The sequence below is a fragment of the Harmonia axyridis genome, chromosome 1, assembly GCF_914767665.1.
Source record: "Harmonia axyridis chromosome 1, icHarAxyr1.1, whole genome shotgun sequence".
Taxonomy (NCBI): domain Eukaryota; kingdom Metazoa; phylum Arthropoda; class Insecta; order Coleoptera; family Coccinellidae; genus Harmonia; species Harmonia axyridis.
In genome coordinates this window covers 3,389,414-3,408,228 of record NC_059501.1, presented here as the reverse complement: position 1 = coordinate 3,408,228, position 18,815 = coordinate 3,389,414, and the positions used below count along the sequence as shown (strand labels likewise).

General features: G+C 30.1%; 2 protein-coding genes across 2 annotated transcripts; both read left to right on the top strand.

The window, feature by feature from the left end:
- The first annotated feature begins 11,528 nt into the window (after nucleotides 1-11,528).
- LOC123670763 lies at nucleotides 11,529-14,160 on the top strand. The gene is made up of 3 exons (XM_045604310.1): nucleotides 11,529-11,576; nucleotides 12,184-12,275; nucleotides 13,621-14,160. The coding sequence occupies exons 1-3, from the start codon at nucleotides 11,529-11,531 to the stop codon at nucleotides 14,018-14,020; spliced, it is 540 nt and encodes a 179-aa protein (XP_045460266.1). The 3' UTR covers nucleotides 14,021-14,160.
- A 3,128-nt stretch (nucleotides 14,161-17,288) lies between these two features.
- On the top strand, nucleotides 17,289-18,499 carry LOC123681490. Its single transcript, XM_045619776.1, has 3 exons — nucleotides 17,289-17,547; nucleotides 17,617-17,708; nucleotides 17,946-18,499. The coding sequence occupies exons 1-3, from the start codon at nucleotides 17,512-17,514 to the stop codon at nucleotides 18,328-18,330; spliced, it is 513 nt and encodes a 170-aa protein (XP_045475732.1). The 5' UTR covers nucleotides 17,289-17,511; the 3' UTR covers nucleotides 18,331-18,499.
- The last annotated feature ends 316 nt before the right edge of the window (nucleotides 18,500-18,815 follow it).

The following is an 18,815-nucleotide window of genomic DNA, read 5'->3' as shown; positions in this document are numbered from 1 at the left end:
TTTCTTAACTAATTCGGTCTTGGTTTTCTCAGAAACGGTAAACGCTATCGAGATGATTCAAAACAATATTGGAAGGTCTTTATCCCTTGTATGATCGTTAGGTAATAATTTCACTTAAAGTTGCAAATTAATTGTATTATTGACGTAGAAAGAACGATTTTCAATACCAATTTTGATTAATTTATTGTCGCTTCAGTTGACCTAAATTCGAAAATCTAATACAACATGGTCATAGCCTATTTTTTCTTCTTTCCAATGATACCAATAAGAAATATATTACATCATAGTTACTCAAAATTCTATGTGACGTTGTAAATCTGTTTCAAGTGCCAGAATTGTGAACTAAAAATCGTTGCTCCTCCCTGAGGGGCGTGGCTTGTAGCTATCAGGACCGTCTTTTAGGAAATATATTCTTGAAAACCTGAATTATTTGTTACGAACAAAAAAAATATTTTGTCGCTTAAACCTGCAAGTTCCTATTCCAGCATTGATTATCTTTAAAGCCATATGTCTGATTTTCATGTTACTTTCTCGAATGAAAAAATGTATTCCTCATGGAAGGTTTCGGATTGGATGCAATAGTCAATTAATTACTTCGGACCGAAGGTTCGTAAGTTTGAGAAAAAGTAGATATCTGTTATTGAAAAAATCGATTCGGATATAATGATGGCTGGCAAATTACCTTGTTTTTAACATATTTCATATAATACAAAATTTGGGTAGTTCAGAACCTATCTAAGATTCGGTATTGTGCTACTGCTTGAGAATAATACTTTAAAAGTTAACAAGAAGTGATTTCGTGTAAATTTATTAGAGTTATTTCAAGATTTCATTGTCACATCAGATAAACATCAGTTGTAAATGAAGGTTATTCGGTACTCTTTTGTGTACCGTATTATTTCATTGCTGGACAATTTGACAGTTTCTAGGTAGGTTCAGCATTGCATAGGTACCTGAGAGAAGGCATTTAGGAGTAAAAATTTAAAATGGTCTATTTTTGTACCTATACGTATATTTCTCTTTACTCATTGATTTTATGTAGAAATGAAGAATATACCCGACATTGAAATAACCATTTTCAAACTGAAATTCCTAGAATGGTATTCTCAATTTCGAGTTGAGGTATTCCTAGAAGTTTTCATATCTATTTGTCCTGTGCAGTTCTCCTTATAATTTTGTTTATGTGTATTGAATTGAACCTTTTATGCAGGGAAATATCTTTGGATACATTCCGAATTGTTTATATTCAGCAATTTCTCTAAAAGAACATTCCAGTCACTCCGTTATTTTTGAATAAAATTTGTCTAATATGCGTTTGGTGAAGGAAATAAAAATAGGGTTTCAGTCGAAATTAGTTTTCGTACGCATTATGTGTAGAATTTCGGAATGGTATGAATGTCCCTTGTTTTTCATTTTCACTGTATAAAGAAAGAAAGACAATTTTTTACAATGATTTCAAAATAAAAGAGTACACAATGAAGTATGTTACACCAACAGTGTATACACGCTATGAAAATTGAAATTCATCTTCGACAGCCATAGAAGCTGAAGGATTCTATTCCAGTTTACCTATGTACAAATTGATACAGCAAAATGATTGCGGATGGGGACAGTAGTTGTTACAAAAAAAAAATTCTTGATACTACTCTTGTTATAAGAAGCTCAATTTTTCTGTGTTCATCAACAGTTGAAACCATAGAAATATTGAGACTCTTAGATGGTACAAAACCTTATTATTTTATGGAAAAAGGTATTTGACCATTTGCCATTATTTATATTGATATTGATATATTTGAAATCAGGAAAGATTGAGCTTTCAAAAAATAGCATAGAAATCTAGTGTTCCCATTTGAAAAAACATAACTTTGGGTCATAGCTTCATAATTAAAAACCCTTTTGAAAAGACGAGCAGGCCACTGGATTTTACGTAAAGAAGTGCCTCTTTGTTGTTTTTATTTCAGAGCTCTATTATCAGTATTCGCGGAGATATCAATGTCTTCCGATATCGCCATTTTTCAAATTTTCGCCTATAACTCGAAAACAAAAGAAGTTAGCCAAAAATGAATACCTACTACTCTTGTTAGTTTCCCAGAAAAAGAGAACTAGAATGGGGTATCAGATTTTGTCTTTATCCTCTGGTTCAAAAGTTGAAGTGCTAAAACATCGAAATTTGCCCACCTTGTATAGTTCAGAAAATAGAATGTACCAATCATTTACTGAGGTACTACTGTAACGAATTACGAGAACTCTCGAAAGCACGTAGTGTTCTAGGGCCGGTGAAGAATGTGATAAACTACAGTTCTCTGCAGGGTCAGATAATTATTGAGAAAATTGTGAAAAACCATACATAGATGAGGGAACATTCCAATAATATAGGGATGAATTCTTGAGGGGTTTAATCAAAGCAGAAGAAGCTTATAATGAAATTGAGCTGAAAACACAGCTTCAAACTGATTCTGCTGATTGGCATCAGTAGAGGAGGAAATTGTTGACGGCTTCAATATTTGGGAAAATATGTAAAATGCCTCCTATGTCAAGTTGTTGCTCAACAGTTGAAAGCCTTTTATAAAAACATTTTTCGGCAAAAGCTATAGATTCGGGAAAAATAATGAAGATCGTGCGAAGCGTCTATTAGAGAACGAATTGTGCTCGAAGATCACAAACAGTGGAATTTTTATTAATAAAAAATAGCCTTTTCTAGGTGCCTCTTCAGATGGCGTTGTTGAAAAAAATAATCATTCAATTGAAATCAAATGCCTGTTTTCAGCAAGAAATAATATGATGAAGGACGCTATTGAAAGGAAACAAATCACATATTTGGAAAAAATGATGATTAGAAATATCGATCAAAACAAAGTCATAATTATTATTTTCAAGTTCAGAGACAATTAAATATAGCTGAAAGAGAAAAATGCATTTGTCGTATGGACTTTGAAGTACTTTTTATTTATCGAAGTCAACATCGATGAAGAGTTTTTCAAAGAAAAATTTTATTAGGAATCCCCAATACAAACTAGATCTTCAGGATAAGCAAAATTGAAGAAAAAAAAAAGGCAATTTGAAATATATCATTATGAACCAAGCTGATTTTTTTTTATTATTATAACAAAGTACTATTCCTCAAAACTGTAGATATTTATGAAATGTGTTCATCAACATTCTCAAAGAAATTTTGGATTAGATATTTCAAAATTCACGCCATTTAATTCATAAGGATTTTTACAATTCAAGAAATGAGGATAATGGTATATCCAAGCGTATTTGGATTCTCAATTCGATATCAAGTAATTATGGAAAGTAGAGAGTCTTTTTCGAAACCTAAAAAAGAGTTCGTATTTCTCAACTCTTAGCTCTTATTATAAAGAAACCGTCTTTACAACCATAATCATAGGTGACCATTTGACAATCATTTCATTTCATCAAAATGTCAAAAATGCGGCCACAAATTCCGACACGCACTAGTAGAACTCGAGAAAGAAACGAGATCATCCCAATGCGTTACAAATTCATTCTCTCTGGGCTGAGGGCCAAATACGTTCACGATATTTTTACCACGATAGTCGACGCCCACCCGCTCTTGCCCCTTTACGTTGCGACCCCTCTGCTTCCCAAGCAGTGTGGTGTAAACAGACTCTTAAGGATCTTTTTGGGACTTTTTCAAGAGAAAAGCGTGCGTTAATAAGGTTTAACGCTAAAAATTCTCACTCTATGAAATTCTACATACAAATGAAAGAACACTTGGTGTGATGAATAACAGATACATAATATGTATTTATTGAGGAATAAAGAGAACTATTCAAGTCACAATGTCAACAAAATGCGGCATAATAAAGGATGAATGAGTGGTATCAAGTGCTTGTTTGTTTGTTTGGCCTATAATTTTACTCTCCTTATTTTCGAATGAATCATGTTTTCACTCACAAGTCATTAAAATCATACTAACAATGAATATTATCTTATGATGCATCAATATATGAATATTATTGGTGAATTATCAAATATTTGAACTCCTATAACTGTGTAAGTGTGCCACGTCGATTAATAGTATTATATTATATTTATTATGATAGAAATGAATCAGTTAACCCATAATAAACACACAATGAGTTGCACATGCATAATACGCTATAGAAAATAAGAAGTTTTTGTGCCAATCGACACCATTAAAATATAATTCTTTGTAAAATATAATTCTTCGTAATTGTATAATTTCTAGGATTTATACAATTTAAATTGTTATATTGGCAGCACTGTGTATAATTTTTTGATATTTATCATTTCATTTGTGCTCAGTAGGTTATGCCATTTCTTCAAATGGCTGATTTTTATATATATTTGGTAGAACATTACTCTGAATATCTATAAAAAGTGTCAGCCACTTTCTATGAACCAAAACTTCAGAATAGTTATTTATAATACAAGGGCAGAAGGCATTGATATTCTTCCATGATTTCAAAATTCAAAAACGAGCCACGAAGTGGCGAGTTTTTGAATGAACGAGTGGTAGAATGAGTCTTCTGTACGAGTATTATACATTATTTTCTCTAATTCATTGCATTTTTATTGAAATTAATGAAATATTTCCATAAATACCATTTAGTGATTTTTGCATTGAAAAATGTTGGTTGGCAGAACTGATTTCTTCAAGGCAAATTGATGAATTGACAGATAAAGCCGTGGCGGAAAGTTCGGAGTACCAACATACTAACATAGAATAATAAAATATAACCATGAAAACTGTTCGTTTCTGATATATTCTCGCACGATTTTGTTCTACAAGATGTGGAAGAATGAACGGAATAACCACAGAATTAGAGAAAATAAGTTATGTCTCTTGGATCTCGGACTAATAGTTTTATAAGAAGTTCTACCACTGGCGAATTTTTAAATTAACAATAACTGTTCCATTTCTTTCAGGTCAATTGTAAAAGAAATTGGGGAGAAGTCACGCTTTCTAAAAATATACCAAAAATACACCTTTGGAGTGCAAAACAAAAATATGTTTCTCATCAGTTACAATACGTTCAAATGCTGCTTGATGAAATCCTGGACTGATGAGTACATTTATAATCCGACCGATTCAGAATGTATGCAATATTTTGTTGAATGCCTGGTGGAAAATGAGAAAAATCCTTGTAGAACTAGTCCTTTAGATTCCTTCATATTGTCGTTATCGTTTTATGGATTTACAGTTATATTCGTGTTGGTCATTTTTGCTTCTATTATTAGCTGTACTGTTTGCTACCGTTTACAGAAATATTGCGGTAAATAAATCATAGACTTTTTATAGAAAGTATTGTGGAAAATGAGAGAAAGACTGAGCCCTTTAGGAGAGGAGGAATGACAAAGTTCATGATGGTTATTGTTGAGTTCGATAGTTATTGTTAAGAATAGCTTTTCTTTTTATTTTTCCGATTGTAAAAAAAATATGTGAGCACCTATATTAGGTATAATAAAACTTGAAAAAAAAGTATGACTTTCAATTTTTTTTCCAGCTTCTGGAAAATCCGAAAAACTTTATAAATTGATAAATTGGATAATGAGAAAATCAATGATGTAATGTCAGGATCGTGATCAAATTCCTATGAATGTATCTAATTTTTTCGCAAAATAATTTCGAATTAACACTTTCATCGCCTTCTTACATTAATCTCCTGAACACAAATATATAACCAGATAGTAAATATCGGCTTGATCGTATCTTTAATTTTGAAAATATTGAGAGAATGAAATACCCTATACAAAACAGGGCAACAAAATGAAAAAAAATTGAACCGGAATTTCAACAACTTGTTTTGAATGGTTTCAATGTCATAATTCAAAAACGTCACCAGATTTTTTCTGTGAGCTATATTTTTGAAATACAGCTCAAGCGATTCAGATGTTAACCAAAAATAAAAAAAGAACAGAGGTAAGTACTGACTTTTCGAGAATACGTGTATCTTTAAAAGAAATCAAGATATCAAAAACTATAAGATGGTCTTCGTAATTATAACTCAGCGAAAACTCAACAACTGTTCCACAGGGTGTTAAGAAATTGGGGTATAAATACAGTTTTTTTTAACCCTGTATAAAAAAAGCTATAATTATTTTAGGAAAACTTTGCTGGAGTTTGTTTTAAAACCAAAGAATTAATTTTCAATTTGACGTAGAAATAATTGAAATCAATGAAAAATTACGAAAGTTCTTGTTCAATGAACTGCAGCAAAATTTTAGGTGGCCGAGTTTTTTTTCCGGTGAGTAAAATAGCAATATCTCTCAATTTTACATAAAAAAAAGTTTTTTTTTTTAAATATTAGGTACTTACAATTTTATTTTTTCTTCTATTCAATTAGGGGGTTCTGTCCCCAATAATCCCTCTCGTTACGCCTATGGTTTCATTTCCCCGATTTCAAAAATTTCAGAACTCGTTTAACATATTTCGAGAAAGTCAAACAAACGAGGTAGGTACAGCAACTAATTTTTGTACGGAATTTCTTGCAAATAACCGTTGTTTCCAAGAATTGGTGTCCCTAAAGTAGGTACCTCATTTGAAAGAAACGATATTTGAGTTGCGCTGTGGAATTTGAAGCTCCGACTCCCTAGAAAAAATTAGAATGTCGAACTTTTTCGAAATGGTTAGATCTAGTGGTCTGTGAATTTGAGACAATATTAGTAAGACTTGCTAATTGTATATTAATTTTTGCAATAGTTGGAATATAGTGATGGGTATTTTACTTCTGTCAACAATCAGTTTGGTTCTTCTTATAGATCCTTCTTTTGTGAGTATAATGGAGTTGATTATTGACATTTTTTACTTATACTTGTTGAAATACTCTGTACTCTTATAACGGATTCACTTACACAATAGTCATACTCTTATTCTGAAAATTACCTATATAAAAGGTATATTATATTACTCATATTCACTTCGGAAAGTCTCTTCTAACAAGTTTCAAGAGCGGTTTGAGATCACAAAGATAAAGTTAATGTCCATTCTGACAATTGAAAATATATTACTCATGAGTAATTATAATGTCATAGAGTTTTATCACCTCTGCAAAATATGCCTCTCAGTCAAGGCAAAATTTTAAATAATGTGTATGTAATATATTTTATCAATTATCTCTTGTATCACTGTACAGGGTGTTCCTAAATTGGAGCACGACAAATTTTAAGAAAATAGATCCTATAAACATGTGCCGGCAATAGCTTTGTTTCCTAAATACATGGAGTTACAGTTTGATTCTTTTTCAAGTATTTTTCTCATAGCACCTTTCCTACATAAGATAATCAACTCATTTTGAATGCAATTGAGAGGTTCCTAGGCTAATTTTGAGGAAAAAAGTCCTATGAACATTGTTTCGCAAACGCTATGTTTTCGAGATACAGGCTGTTTCTTATAGATTTACTTTATTGTGATGATTATACTAGTTTATCGAATCTTTATTAATCTTCACTACAGATTGGGTAAATAAGTATGAAAACCTGGACCTTTTTTTTTGGATTTTCCTGAGGATTACTACAGAATTTTTAAAATTTTTCTTCTCGAAATTGATATCATATGCGACAAAACTACAACTGAGTTGAACGCTCTTAAATAATTATTGGACCATTTTGAAAGATAAGACTATTCTCCTATTAATGCATATAATGAGCCGTTTTCGAGTGATTTGATTTTAAAAAAACAAAATTTTCTGGAAATTAAGAAAAATTGATATTTTTGCTGAATATTTTTGCTCTATTAAAAAGATGCATGGAAATGAATATTTGCTCAGTTGTCACGTCTAAAAATTGAGAATTCTGTTAGTCAACTTGGCAACGTTCGTTGTTTGAACGTTGAAAATTTAAATGGGAAACTTTGGTTCGAAATGAAATAAACATTGATAATAATAAATGATTTTAAATGAACATCAGAACTAATACCTATAAATGATTGCAAGCTGAATTCTTCAGTATTATCTAAAATTAAATAGAAATCAAGATAAAAATATTCAACATTTATCGCCAACGAAATTTCGGTAACTAATTTATTGTATTCTAATTACTTATTACTTCTTTCACCAAACTGAATGGAAAAGTTTATGCTGGTTTTTCTAATGTTGTACCTCATTTTCAAGGTTAAAATGGTTGTATCTTATGCTTCGAAAAAATGTAGTGATCTGGTTTCCAGAGCTGGCATAGCTCTTTTTGAAATTTCAAATTGGCTAAATTTTTTCATCTAGACCGAATCGGAAAAAAAATGTTAAAGAAAAAATTTTTAGTTCGACTACTAAAGTATATGCACAAGTCAAATACCCACCCTATTCATGTCGTCTCCAAGGGTGAAGTTGGCATATGAATGACGAGTGCTTAAAAGCGATTGACATGTTTTTTTCGGTATTCTTCAATTTTAATTAAGATATTTTAATTTATTTCCACTCATTACACATTTAAATTGAATAATTACTCTGAATTATCTATATTGTTATCTAAGAGTTCTTTGAATACTGCAAAAATGTAAGTTTTGTTCGATCAACATTTCCATGTTGAATACAAAAACATTTAACTTCAATTACATAATATCTATGAAAATATTTTTCTCAACACTACAATGAAGTACAGATCGTGATAACTGATATCAGTTTTTCGTTTATGGTTATTGAAAACTTTTCAATGAGGATTTGGAAAGACTTTTAGAGAAGAATAAAAAAATATATAATATGGTCACACAAATATTTTTATTTAAAAATTCACAATTAAAATAAATAGGTATATATTTACAGATTTATGCACAATTAATTATTAACATATATACAATCATTTTAAAATATTAAGTTTGATATGAAAAATTGAAGTATGAATTTCGCTTCATAAACTCTTCGAAATTTTTTCTGTATTCTGAACCTAAATACCAGAATTTATAGATCGCCCACACATTTTCTTTTGAACAAGCCTTCGACAATTCGTGGTATTGGCAGTGGTCTCCCTCACATCTTGGAAACTTTTTGAGCGAGGGACAGTTGAACGATTCGACGTTCATCACAGGATTCTGAATTATTTTCATCAAAATTTTCCTTTTGTTGGCACCTTTGACAAAAACGTTGTTCATGCCAATGATCCTTCTTAGCATCAGCAAGAACTCCTCGTTCTCCACAAATTTTAGATACGGTGAATTTTCTTTCTGGTCGAAATCAAATCCGTGCCAATAATTTTTCAGCCACTCCACTTGCTTGCACATACCGCCATCTAGTTCTGCTTTCGAACATGGAGGTGCTACAAAAATTTGATAAACTTGTTCAGTGATCAAGTTCATTATGCAGACCTCTCTAAAGATGTAATCACCTTTTTTGTATTGAAATCCTTGAAAGTCTACCAAATACATTTTGAGTAACAGTATACTACACGAAGAACACAAATTCACAAATAGGGCACTTCTCAAACAACTCTGATGTTGACTGTTGATAGTAACTACTCGGTTGTCGTTTATATATAAATTGTGGTGGGGATATAAGAATTGAACACCGGTTTCTGAAAGGCCAATCAGCGTGAACTTCAACAGCTGTCAATTCTACGGTCAAGCTTCATTAGCTGAAAGTAAGGTTAATTTCTTTTATATTTATTATGAAACTTTGATAATTTTTATCATTTATTTATTCATATGATTATCAAATTTCTTTTGTTTGTATTTAATTTCTGAAGATATTTGTTTCATTTTCTGAAAAATAAATCTTAATCCTTGTGACTTAATTTTTTTTTCAAGTTGAAAGCTCCAGTTTTCTTTTATACAATAGCTTTTTATTTCTACATTCTTCTCAATTTTTTTCCTTCGTGATGTTTTTATGTTCATTTTATTCGGAACCTTTCGTTCAGGAGAAACAGGAAGTTCATTTCTTTATTTCAGTATCGTAATGCTGTAATTAAATCATTACAGCATTGTTTTCAGTTTTATTTTTCGTTTTGTGGTTGTCAACACAGACTATCCTATCGAATTTCAAATCACGTAAATAAAATATAATATAATTTGGATATAGTGAAATGATTTTCAATAATTAATTTCAATTTTCTTAATTCTTGTGGTGTTGAACGAGGCATAATTCACGAACTTAATGTGGCATTTTGACTTGTTTATTTATGTCTCTCTGATGATTCATTTTTATAATCGATATATTTTATGGGGCTAGACTTTTTATTTAATTCGAAAATGTTTTTTTCTAGTGAGGTAGTAGAATGAATATATTTTTTCACCATTTTTTAATTCAAAATGAAAAATAATATTCTTATACATATCTACATGGACGTGATATATATGAGCAAGAAAATTGTTAAATTCGTCTTCTAAAAATTCGAAAAAATTCATGTTCACACAACACTTATTTGTTACATAAAAAATAGTTCATCAGAATAATATTGAAAATATAACCTATTCTCGTTCACGATCATTCAAGATATACTGACACAATGAATATAACATCATGAAATTACATTCAATGTTCATCTTCAATTTCTGACAAATATTAAATTTCAAATCAGCAAATTCAATTTTTTTAAAATAATTTGAGAAAGAAACAAACTTTCTTACATAGATTTCAATTTTTATCAAGATTTCAATTGATAAATACTTAAAATATCGAAGTAAGTATTTTCTCGATAGCGCTTTCATTTTATGAACGCTCATTCCATGAAGAGATTGCTCTTTCATTTTGTCAATTTTGAGCCAGGAGTGGTCTCAAACAATAAGGTTCTACACATTGATGATGAATTCAACTTCAGAATTTCTAGATTCTGATTGAATTATTCCTAGAAATAGAAAGAACAGAACTCTAAATTTCATGAGAAACAGAATGGTTTCAAAATGACTTTTTTATATTTATGTTTTTATTTATGTGTTTGTTATGAGTCATATAATTCAAAATTGTTTATGCATTATGTCGTATTGAAGATAGTTCAAATAACGTAAAAAAAGGCAACTACTCCAATTCAAAGTGTTCCTGTGAACCTGAGACATCAAAAAGTATCTTTCAACAAAAAATGAATATGAACGTCGTAAAAATTCTTTGAATTATTATGAGAATAACAAAGTTTTGTACAAATTATTACAATTCACAAACTTCCACTATGAACACATTCCTAAAAAAAAACTACAAAATTCTTAGAAATTACAAATTTCTTATCATAAATTATCGAATTATTGACTGAAATGAACCTATTAACTCTAAATTAACTTGTGACAAATATTTTCAGACAGATATCCTCTTAATTGATTTATGAGAATCATTCAAACCCATTGTTAATGCCGCTACCTGACGAAAATAAAGTAATGTTTCAAATGGGATTAAAATTTTGATATTTCCACAAAGATTTCTCTAATGGTCTGTAAAGAACCATTGTAATGCTTCAAGAATTGTCATCTACTAGATGAGACATTTAAAAATGTTTCGAGCAATTGAATACTAAGAAAAATTAAGACCTTAAGTTTGAAATCTTTATAAGAGGAAGTTCTTGTGGAAATAGTCACATTATTTTAGTTTGTTCGTTGCAGTATAGTGGTGCGTTTGACGATTATCGAGATGGATTTTAGGGGATTTATATTTTTCATACTTTTTTCTGTCACTTTGGTGAGTTCTGTTTGTATTTATATTGATATGTTCGATAGAATAGTTCATTTTATATTTTCCATAATTATTGATTCATGTTAAAATTTTTGAAATCTTCAAAAATGTTTTTTTTTGGTATTGATGAATAGGGTAGAAGTTTCAGAGGGGATTCTGTTCATTAAAAATAGATATAAAACTGTTTTCCTTCAGTTTTTCAAAATATATAGGAAGTGTAGTGAAGATATGTCATAAATTAAATTATTATACTTTATTTGAATGATTTGTTCTCTGACATTTTTTCTAAATTAGCTGCTTTCAAAGTCTTCAAAAAATACATTCCAATTCTTAGTTTTGAATTTTTCATCTAGATTATGTTTAATCAGATGGTCTAGAAATTCAATATAAGGTTACCACCGAAGGAAACAATGTTTCACCATTTTTATGATTTTTTCCGTCACTTCCATTTTTTTTATTGATGTTTAAAAAAGTTATTTTCTAAATTATTATCAATATTCTAATTTTATAATATTCAAGCCGTTTTTAAGAGGGTTTTTCATAATATATGATTTTTCTTGGTGAAAATTATATTATAGAGAGATTATTTTTCTAATTGCTTCACTTTTTTTAGGCGGAATCGAAGGAAAGACACCCTCTTGCAACTCTAGAGCTGTGGGATACACAAAGACTGGTTTGTGGTTTTGGTGTCGAAGAATTACCTAGGTAAGTTTTTTTTTGAGCGCTCGTTCACCGAAACGATCACGTTCATTATTTCGTAGAGAAAATTCTTGAAATTTGTACCTGAACTCTAAATTCAACAATGGAAGCCGATATTTGGATTCTCCTAAAATTCGAATTGAAAAATATAGCTGAAAAGAATTCATTAAGTCTTCTGAAATTCGAATTGCAAAATATTCCTATTCGAGTTTAGTCGAAAAATTAAATTCTGGTTAAAATATAATATTTTTCAACTTTTTTTTTTAATGAAGCTTTGTTGATTTGAAAAATGAAATGTTTTTTTGAAAAAAGACAGTGGTGTAATAAACCCCTTCTCTTTCGGGGTATAGTGTCAATGGAGGAGCAGCTTTCACTGACTATTATGTTATTATAATATTATAATATTGTGTGTTTTATTCTTCTCTATAAAGGATAAGATGAAGGCTGAAAAAGAACAATATCTGAATAATTTTAATATTTATAATGAAAGAAAATCGGAACTAATTTTTGGCTCAGATAATACCTAGTGGATTTAGTAGGTATTTATACAAAATTTTTGGACAAAACCATTAACTCTTATCAAATTTTCAAAATAAAAACAACAAGAGAAAAATTAAACACTTTTCATTTAATGTCTGATAGTTGGGAGAATTCAAAACCTTGAATTTTTATACTTATTTATTTTTCGTTTAACTTAAAATTCAGAGAATTTCACTCAATATTATATCAAAAAGTAAATAACATATTTTTGACCTGTTTTTTTCTCGTTGTCGGATCCTTTTCGTCCGGTTTAGGAAATCTTTAACTTTTTTTACTCGAAATAATATAAAAAAAATATATATTTTCACTTGAGTTGTCGATCGATACTGCCTTATTTTTATATTCATTTTCTAAAACTGTTCTCTAATAGAGGGGCTTAGTTGGAAGTATTATTAGCAATTTCATGTTGTATACAAATATTTTTTCAGAAGAATTAACTGTTAAATGATCTAATTATAAGTTATCAATAATTCGAACCACTTAATTTTGAAGGTTTTCCCTAATTAATACAATGAATGAAATAATACTATAAGTATAAGTAAAAAACTGTTTTTTTTCCAAATTTTAACCCCTTGTATCTCGAAAACGAATCTTGTAGGGATAAATGTTTATATGAACTTTTTTCATGAAGAGAGTTGTTCTATACGACGCCAAAATTATTGAACTAAAACTGGATCACACTATATCTTATACTCGTATTATAATATTCAGATTTGATAATCTTTCACACCGTTTCACAATTTTACTGAATATATTTTTAAAATTTTATATTTTATTTTTTTAAATATTTTTATATTTATTTTTTTTTCAGGCATTGGATCACCGAAAAGGATAAGTTGAAGAACAGAACCATAAACGAAACCGACCCTACTGATGAAATCGTTTCAACTTACAAGGACTTCCGTTGTTGTCTCAAAAAAACCTGGATGCACGAAGATGTGGTTCGTCCTTTCAATAATCTAACCTGTATGAAGCGAATGATGAAGTGTCTGGTGGAGTCCAAGAAGAGCCCTTGCGTTTTGACTACCAATTATTATATATCGTACGCACTGTCTAATCACTATGTGATATTTGGGATCTATTTCACAATGTATATGCTTGTAGCAACACTTTTTGCCCTTTCTAGTTTGTCTAAACATGTTGATACTAACGATCGTTTCGTTAATAATATGAATCCTTTATATAACCCTGATGATTCAGATTCAGATTGAGCAGTTTATGTGATTAGATTGGTGCAATTATTGTTGAATTCATTTCATTCATCATGTTTATTAATTTTTTTACGAAATTGATGAAAACATTGATTTCTCATTAGTTTTAATGCCCTCTGTATATTTTATTTATATGTTATTATTTCCTTATTTATAATCATGTATGTTTGGACTATTTGATGTTAGTTTCATTTTCACTGTGATCAATTTCAAATAATTGAATAAAAACTTCAAAAATGTATTATTTTGTACTCTTAAAATTTACTATCCCTACCTCAAATTCAAAGTTTTTGAGCGCTCGTTCATGTATGTGCCAAAACCGTAAATAAATATGTATATATGTGCAAGGCCACCAGGACAGGCAAACCGAACATTTTGCCGGGGCGCCAAATTGTGGGAATGCAAAGTCAATTAATAAAACAAGACTTACTTTCTGACACAAAAATATTTTCTCAGTAGTAAAATAATAAAATTTCCAAGAGCCAATTTTAAAATCAAATAGGCGCTCTCACTATGTTTATGAAACTACAAATAAGTACTAAAATGCACCTTTGAGACTATGTCATCTTTTTACTATATTTAAAGAAATTCAGGACGTTTTTTGATGAAATCGACAAAAAGTCCTTTGCTAATTTGACAACGTGATTTAAAAAGGACGATTTCAGATGGAATTGAAAAGATGCCTGAGAGGAATAACAGAGGCTCCTTCAAAGAAAATTGAGATAAATAAGGCAAAACAGGGCGGCGGAATTTTATTTTGCCAGGGCGTCAAAATGTCTTCAAGTAATAATTTTTTAATTTTACACGAATAAACTAAATTTCAAGCCAGTAGTTCCGAGTATTTCGATTTTGTTTACTTCATTTTCTATGTTTCTAATGATATGTTTAACATAAAATTGTGCACCTAGTTTGAAATCTATATAGTTTATACACATGCAATATTCAACTCAGTCGTAAATATTTTCAGTGATAGCTTAGTTGTTGTTCTTAGATAGTTTGCCTGCATTTTTTATGGTTCTGGTAATGCGATCAATAAGGATTTTTGCAACAAGCTTGGAACTGTCATTCTTAATCTGATAGCTTTAAATCAATTCGGTCGAATGATGTATCACCGAGTATTTTCACAGATATCCTTCCAGAACTTTCTTTAATTCTGGTAACACGATTAATATGAAATTTTTCTTGAGGCTTGGAACAGTTATTTCACATCTGAATGCAAAATTTTATCTTGTATAGTTCGAAGTATTGAAATTATCAGAAAAAGAGTATTTTGAATTGTCATACTTATAGAATCCCTAAAGGATTTATGGCCATTCAATAATTATACTCATTAACCATCTTAACAGCTCCATTTGAGATAAGAACCCGCCCAGGAAATTTAGAATTCCTCTCTTATTGTGTAAAATGATCTGTTTGGGGAATAACTTTTCAAAAATATGTTGTTTAATGGAACTTTCTATTCATAGGTATTGGAATGTAGAAATACACCTAAGATATATGTTATACCTAATAGTGATTTGAGATGAAAATCAATTAAAGTAATAATAAAAGAGACATGTACGAAGAAGGGAGAATAATATAAAATAAAATATTCGATCCTAATGAGCACTTACATCAAACAATATATGAAAATATAAATGTTTATTTAGTGTAGATGGAAATTATGTTTTCCTGATAATTTCTGAACTGCAAGATCGATTAAGATGGTATTTAGTATTCAATGAGAAGAGAAAGAATTTCAAAATTCAATCAGATCAGACAACAAGAGGACAAAAACCATCCTAAGAACGACAGAAATGAAGATACTGAGAACCATATCTGGATACACGCTGAGAGATAGGAAGAGGAACACAGCCATCCAAGAGGAATGCCAGACTCAGGACATAGCTAAATGGGGAAGAAAACGACGACGATATTGGAACGACCACGTCAGCAGAATGGACGCAGGCAGAATTGCTAGGATAGCCCGAGACGGAATCCCAGGTACCAGAAGACCAGTCGGCAGACCCCCTAAGCGCTGGAAAGACTCCTGGATATCTACCTCTACCGAGGACTAAAGTGGAATATACAAGCCCTAGGCTTAAATTAAGAAGAAGAAGAAGAAGAATCAGATCCACAGAATATTCAAGAAGAATATCGAAAAAAGTTTTTATTGACAAAAAAAAATTGTATCTAGATATAATAATAATAATAATAATAACATATATTCATCATCAAAGTTTACATATACATAAACATACATATGAGGGATATAAAACGATACTTTCAGGCTGTGTACGAAATTTCGATCTGATTGCTTCCTTAGAATCATAAAAAATTCAAGCAGATATTACAAAAATCTAATATCATGACAGTCAATAAGTCCATCCCTGGCGCATATAGGAGACAGCCTGCGCCAGTGCCATACCACTTTTTTCTATTTGGTACCCAGATTCAAATTTGAGGAATACAGATTTTAGTTTTGATAGAGATATTAAAGTGACGCTACATTTGTTGTTATTCGAAAAACGAATAAAAACGCGTTTCTTGTATGTATTATACACAACACTCTTTTTGGGAAAAAGCAATGTAGGAGCAAATCAATGGCATCATAAATGTTATCTGTACTCTGCTCCATCGACAACAACGGTTAAAAGAAAGCAATAATGAAACTCATTAAAAAAAATATTGAAAAGTTAGAGGAGCATTAGTACAATTATCACTCTTGAAGATTGATGGATACACTCAAATTAAAAAAAACCTCAATTAATGAAAATTTTTAGTGTGAATGAAAGTTTAATGACAATTTCAGAATTTTTGCAACATTTTTTGTTAATAGAAACACTATAGAACCAGAGATCTGCAAGCAGATTATCAAAAAAAAAAAATTCAAAATGTGTTTTTTGAAAAAAATTTACTTCCGACACATTGTAGTTGAGATGTTGTGAATATTGGAAAAAACATTCTTCGATGACTAAAAATGATGTATTTTTCGTCAAAATCTCTCAAAAACAGTAAGATGTTGTACCTTGTCCAATATTATTTAATTCGAGGAGAAGATTATGACTGCTGTCGATATTATTATTTCAATAAAAAAAATTTTGTTGACATAAATATAATTATAATAATAATGTATTAGTGTATAACTCTCCAAACAATATTTTTATAGATACAATATGAAGAAATATTGCATCTTGAACAAAGTATGATTTTTCTACGAATATTTGAATATCCCTATTTTATATCCTTATAGCGTTATCGTCATGCAGAAGACACAGATGATTATTAAAATTTCATATGCTCTGACGACACCATCCATAAACATCAACATCGTTGAAAATAAACACGTGTTTTAGATTTACAACTCCTTAAAATTTGAATACCATTAAAACTTCCCAAGACATTTATAACAGTACTTGTTCGAGAATGATGACAAATTTTTAAAAAAACAGTAGTGACTAAATTTTTTCAGTTCGCGAAGATCATTCTGATGAAATTTTGGGACGTTGACAATGTTGTCAAAGTGGATTTTTTGCACCCTTCTAATGGTAAGCACTTTCTTCGATTCATGAGTACAGTTCGAAATGAATAAACATTGATACATATTTATTTTTTAGGTTGATCTGAATCTTGCTTTCAATGTCGATTCTATTAAACAATGGAACGAAAGTCAACTTGTTTGTGGCTATCCAGTGAAAATTTTGAAACAGTGAGTATTTCATTTTTATTTGTTTATTCAATTTGCGATATGACTTATTGATCATATCAAACAAGCTGTTTGTCGAAAAAATGGTTATCACTTAGTAAAATAAACTATTTGGGAAATGGTTATCACTCTTTAAAATACAGAATTTTGGAATTGATTCTCTAAAAATAATGTCATCCAAGTGTCTATCCTGGATATCTCAAAATTTAAATTTATAAACAAATGAAATTTTTTTCACAGAGACCAATGGGAAGAAATCTTGGAAGACCAAATCAGAATAGAAACGAATAACAAAACAATTGTGGTCGATAAAAACCACAAACAAGGACAAAAGGTCATCGTCAGCTATGAAGACTTCTTGTGTTGCCTCAAAAATGTATGGATAAGCGTTAAAAACAACATGCAGAAACAGAAGTGCCTGAAATTTTTCTTGAAATGTGTCAGGTCAACCAAACAACAGCCTTGCACAATTGGTTGGACTTACTACGTCAACTTAGCAGTGCACGACTTAAGAGTGGCAACATTGTTGGTGGTAACTAGTGCAGTTTTTTTCGTAACCTCTGTCATTTTGGTGGAAAAATGCAAGGAAAGTGGCTATGATTCTTTTGTCGAGAGTAGTTCTTGATGACTGTTTATCGAAATTGTTTCATTGTTTCATTCTAAATTTTGTCTGTTTAAATATGTGTTGACATTGTTTTTATATTTTTATTTATTTATTTTTGTTATCTACTAATAATTACGAGATGTTATAACTGAAGGAGACAACTTGAGGGCAATAAATGACTGATTGATTGGATTGTATTTTTAATTCGTAATTTTGAGAAAACTAATTCAAAAAGATCAGTTAGTAAATGAAAATACAAAATTGAATTAGGTGGAAATAACAATCAATTGACCAAATTTTTGTTACTATCATCAGTTCAAAGCATTACTTCAAAAACTTTCTCATTAGTCTACCGATATATTAATCTCTTCGTCAGAATGATCTTCAGAGGAATTAATAAAATGAAGCTCTATGAACAAATTAAATTATATATATAACGTTTGGAATTAACGTGAATATAGAGAGAAGTTATGATAAGTTTCTTGCATTTTGTTGCCATTTCAATG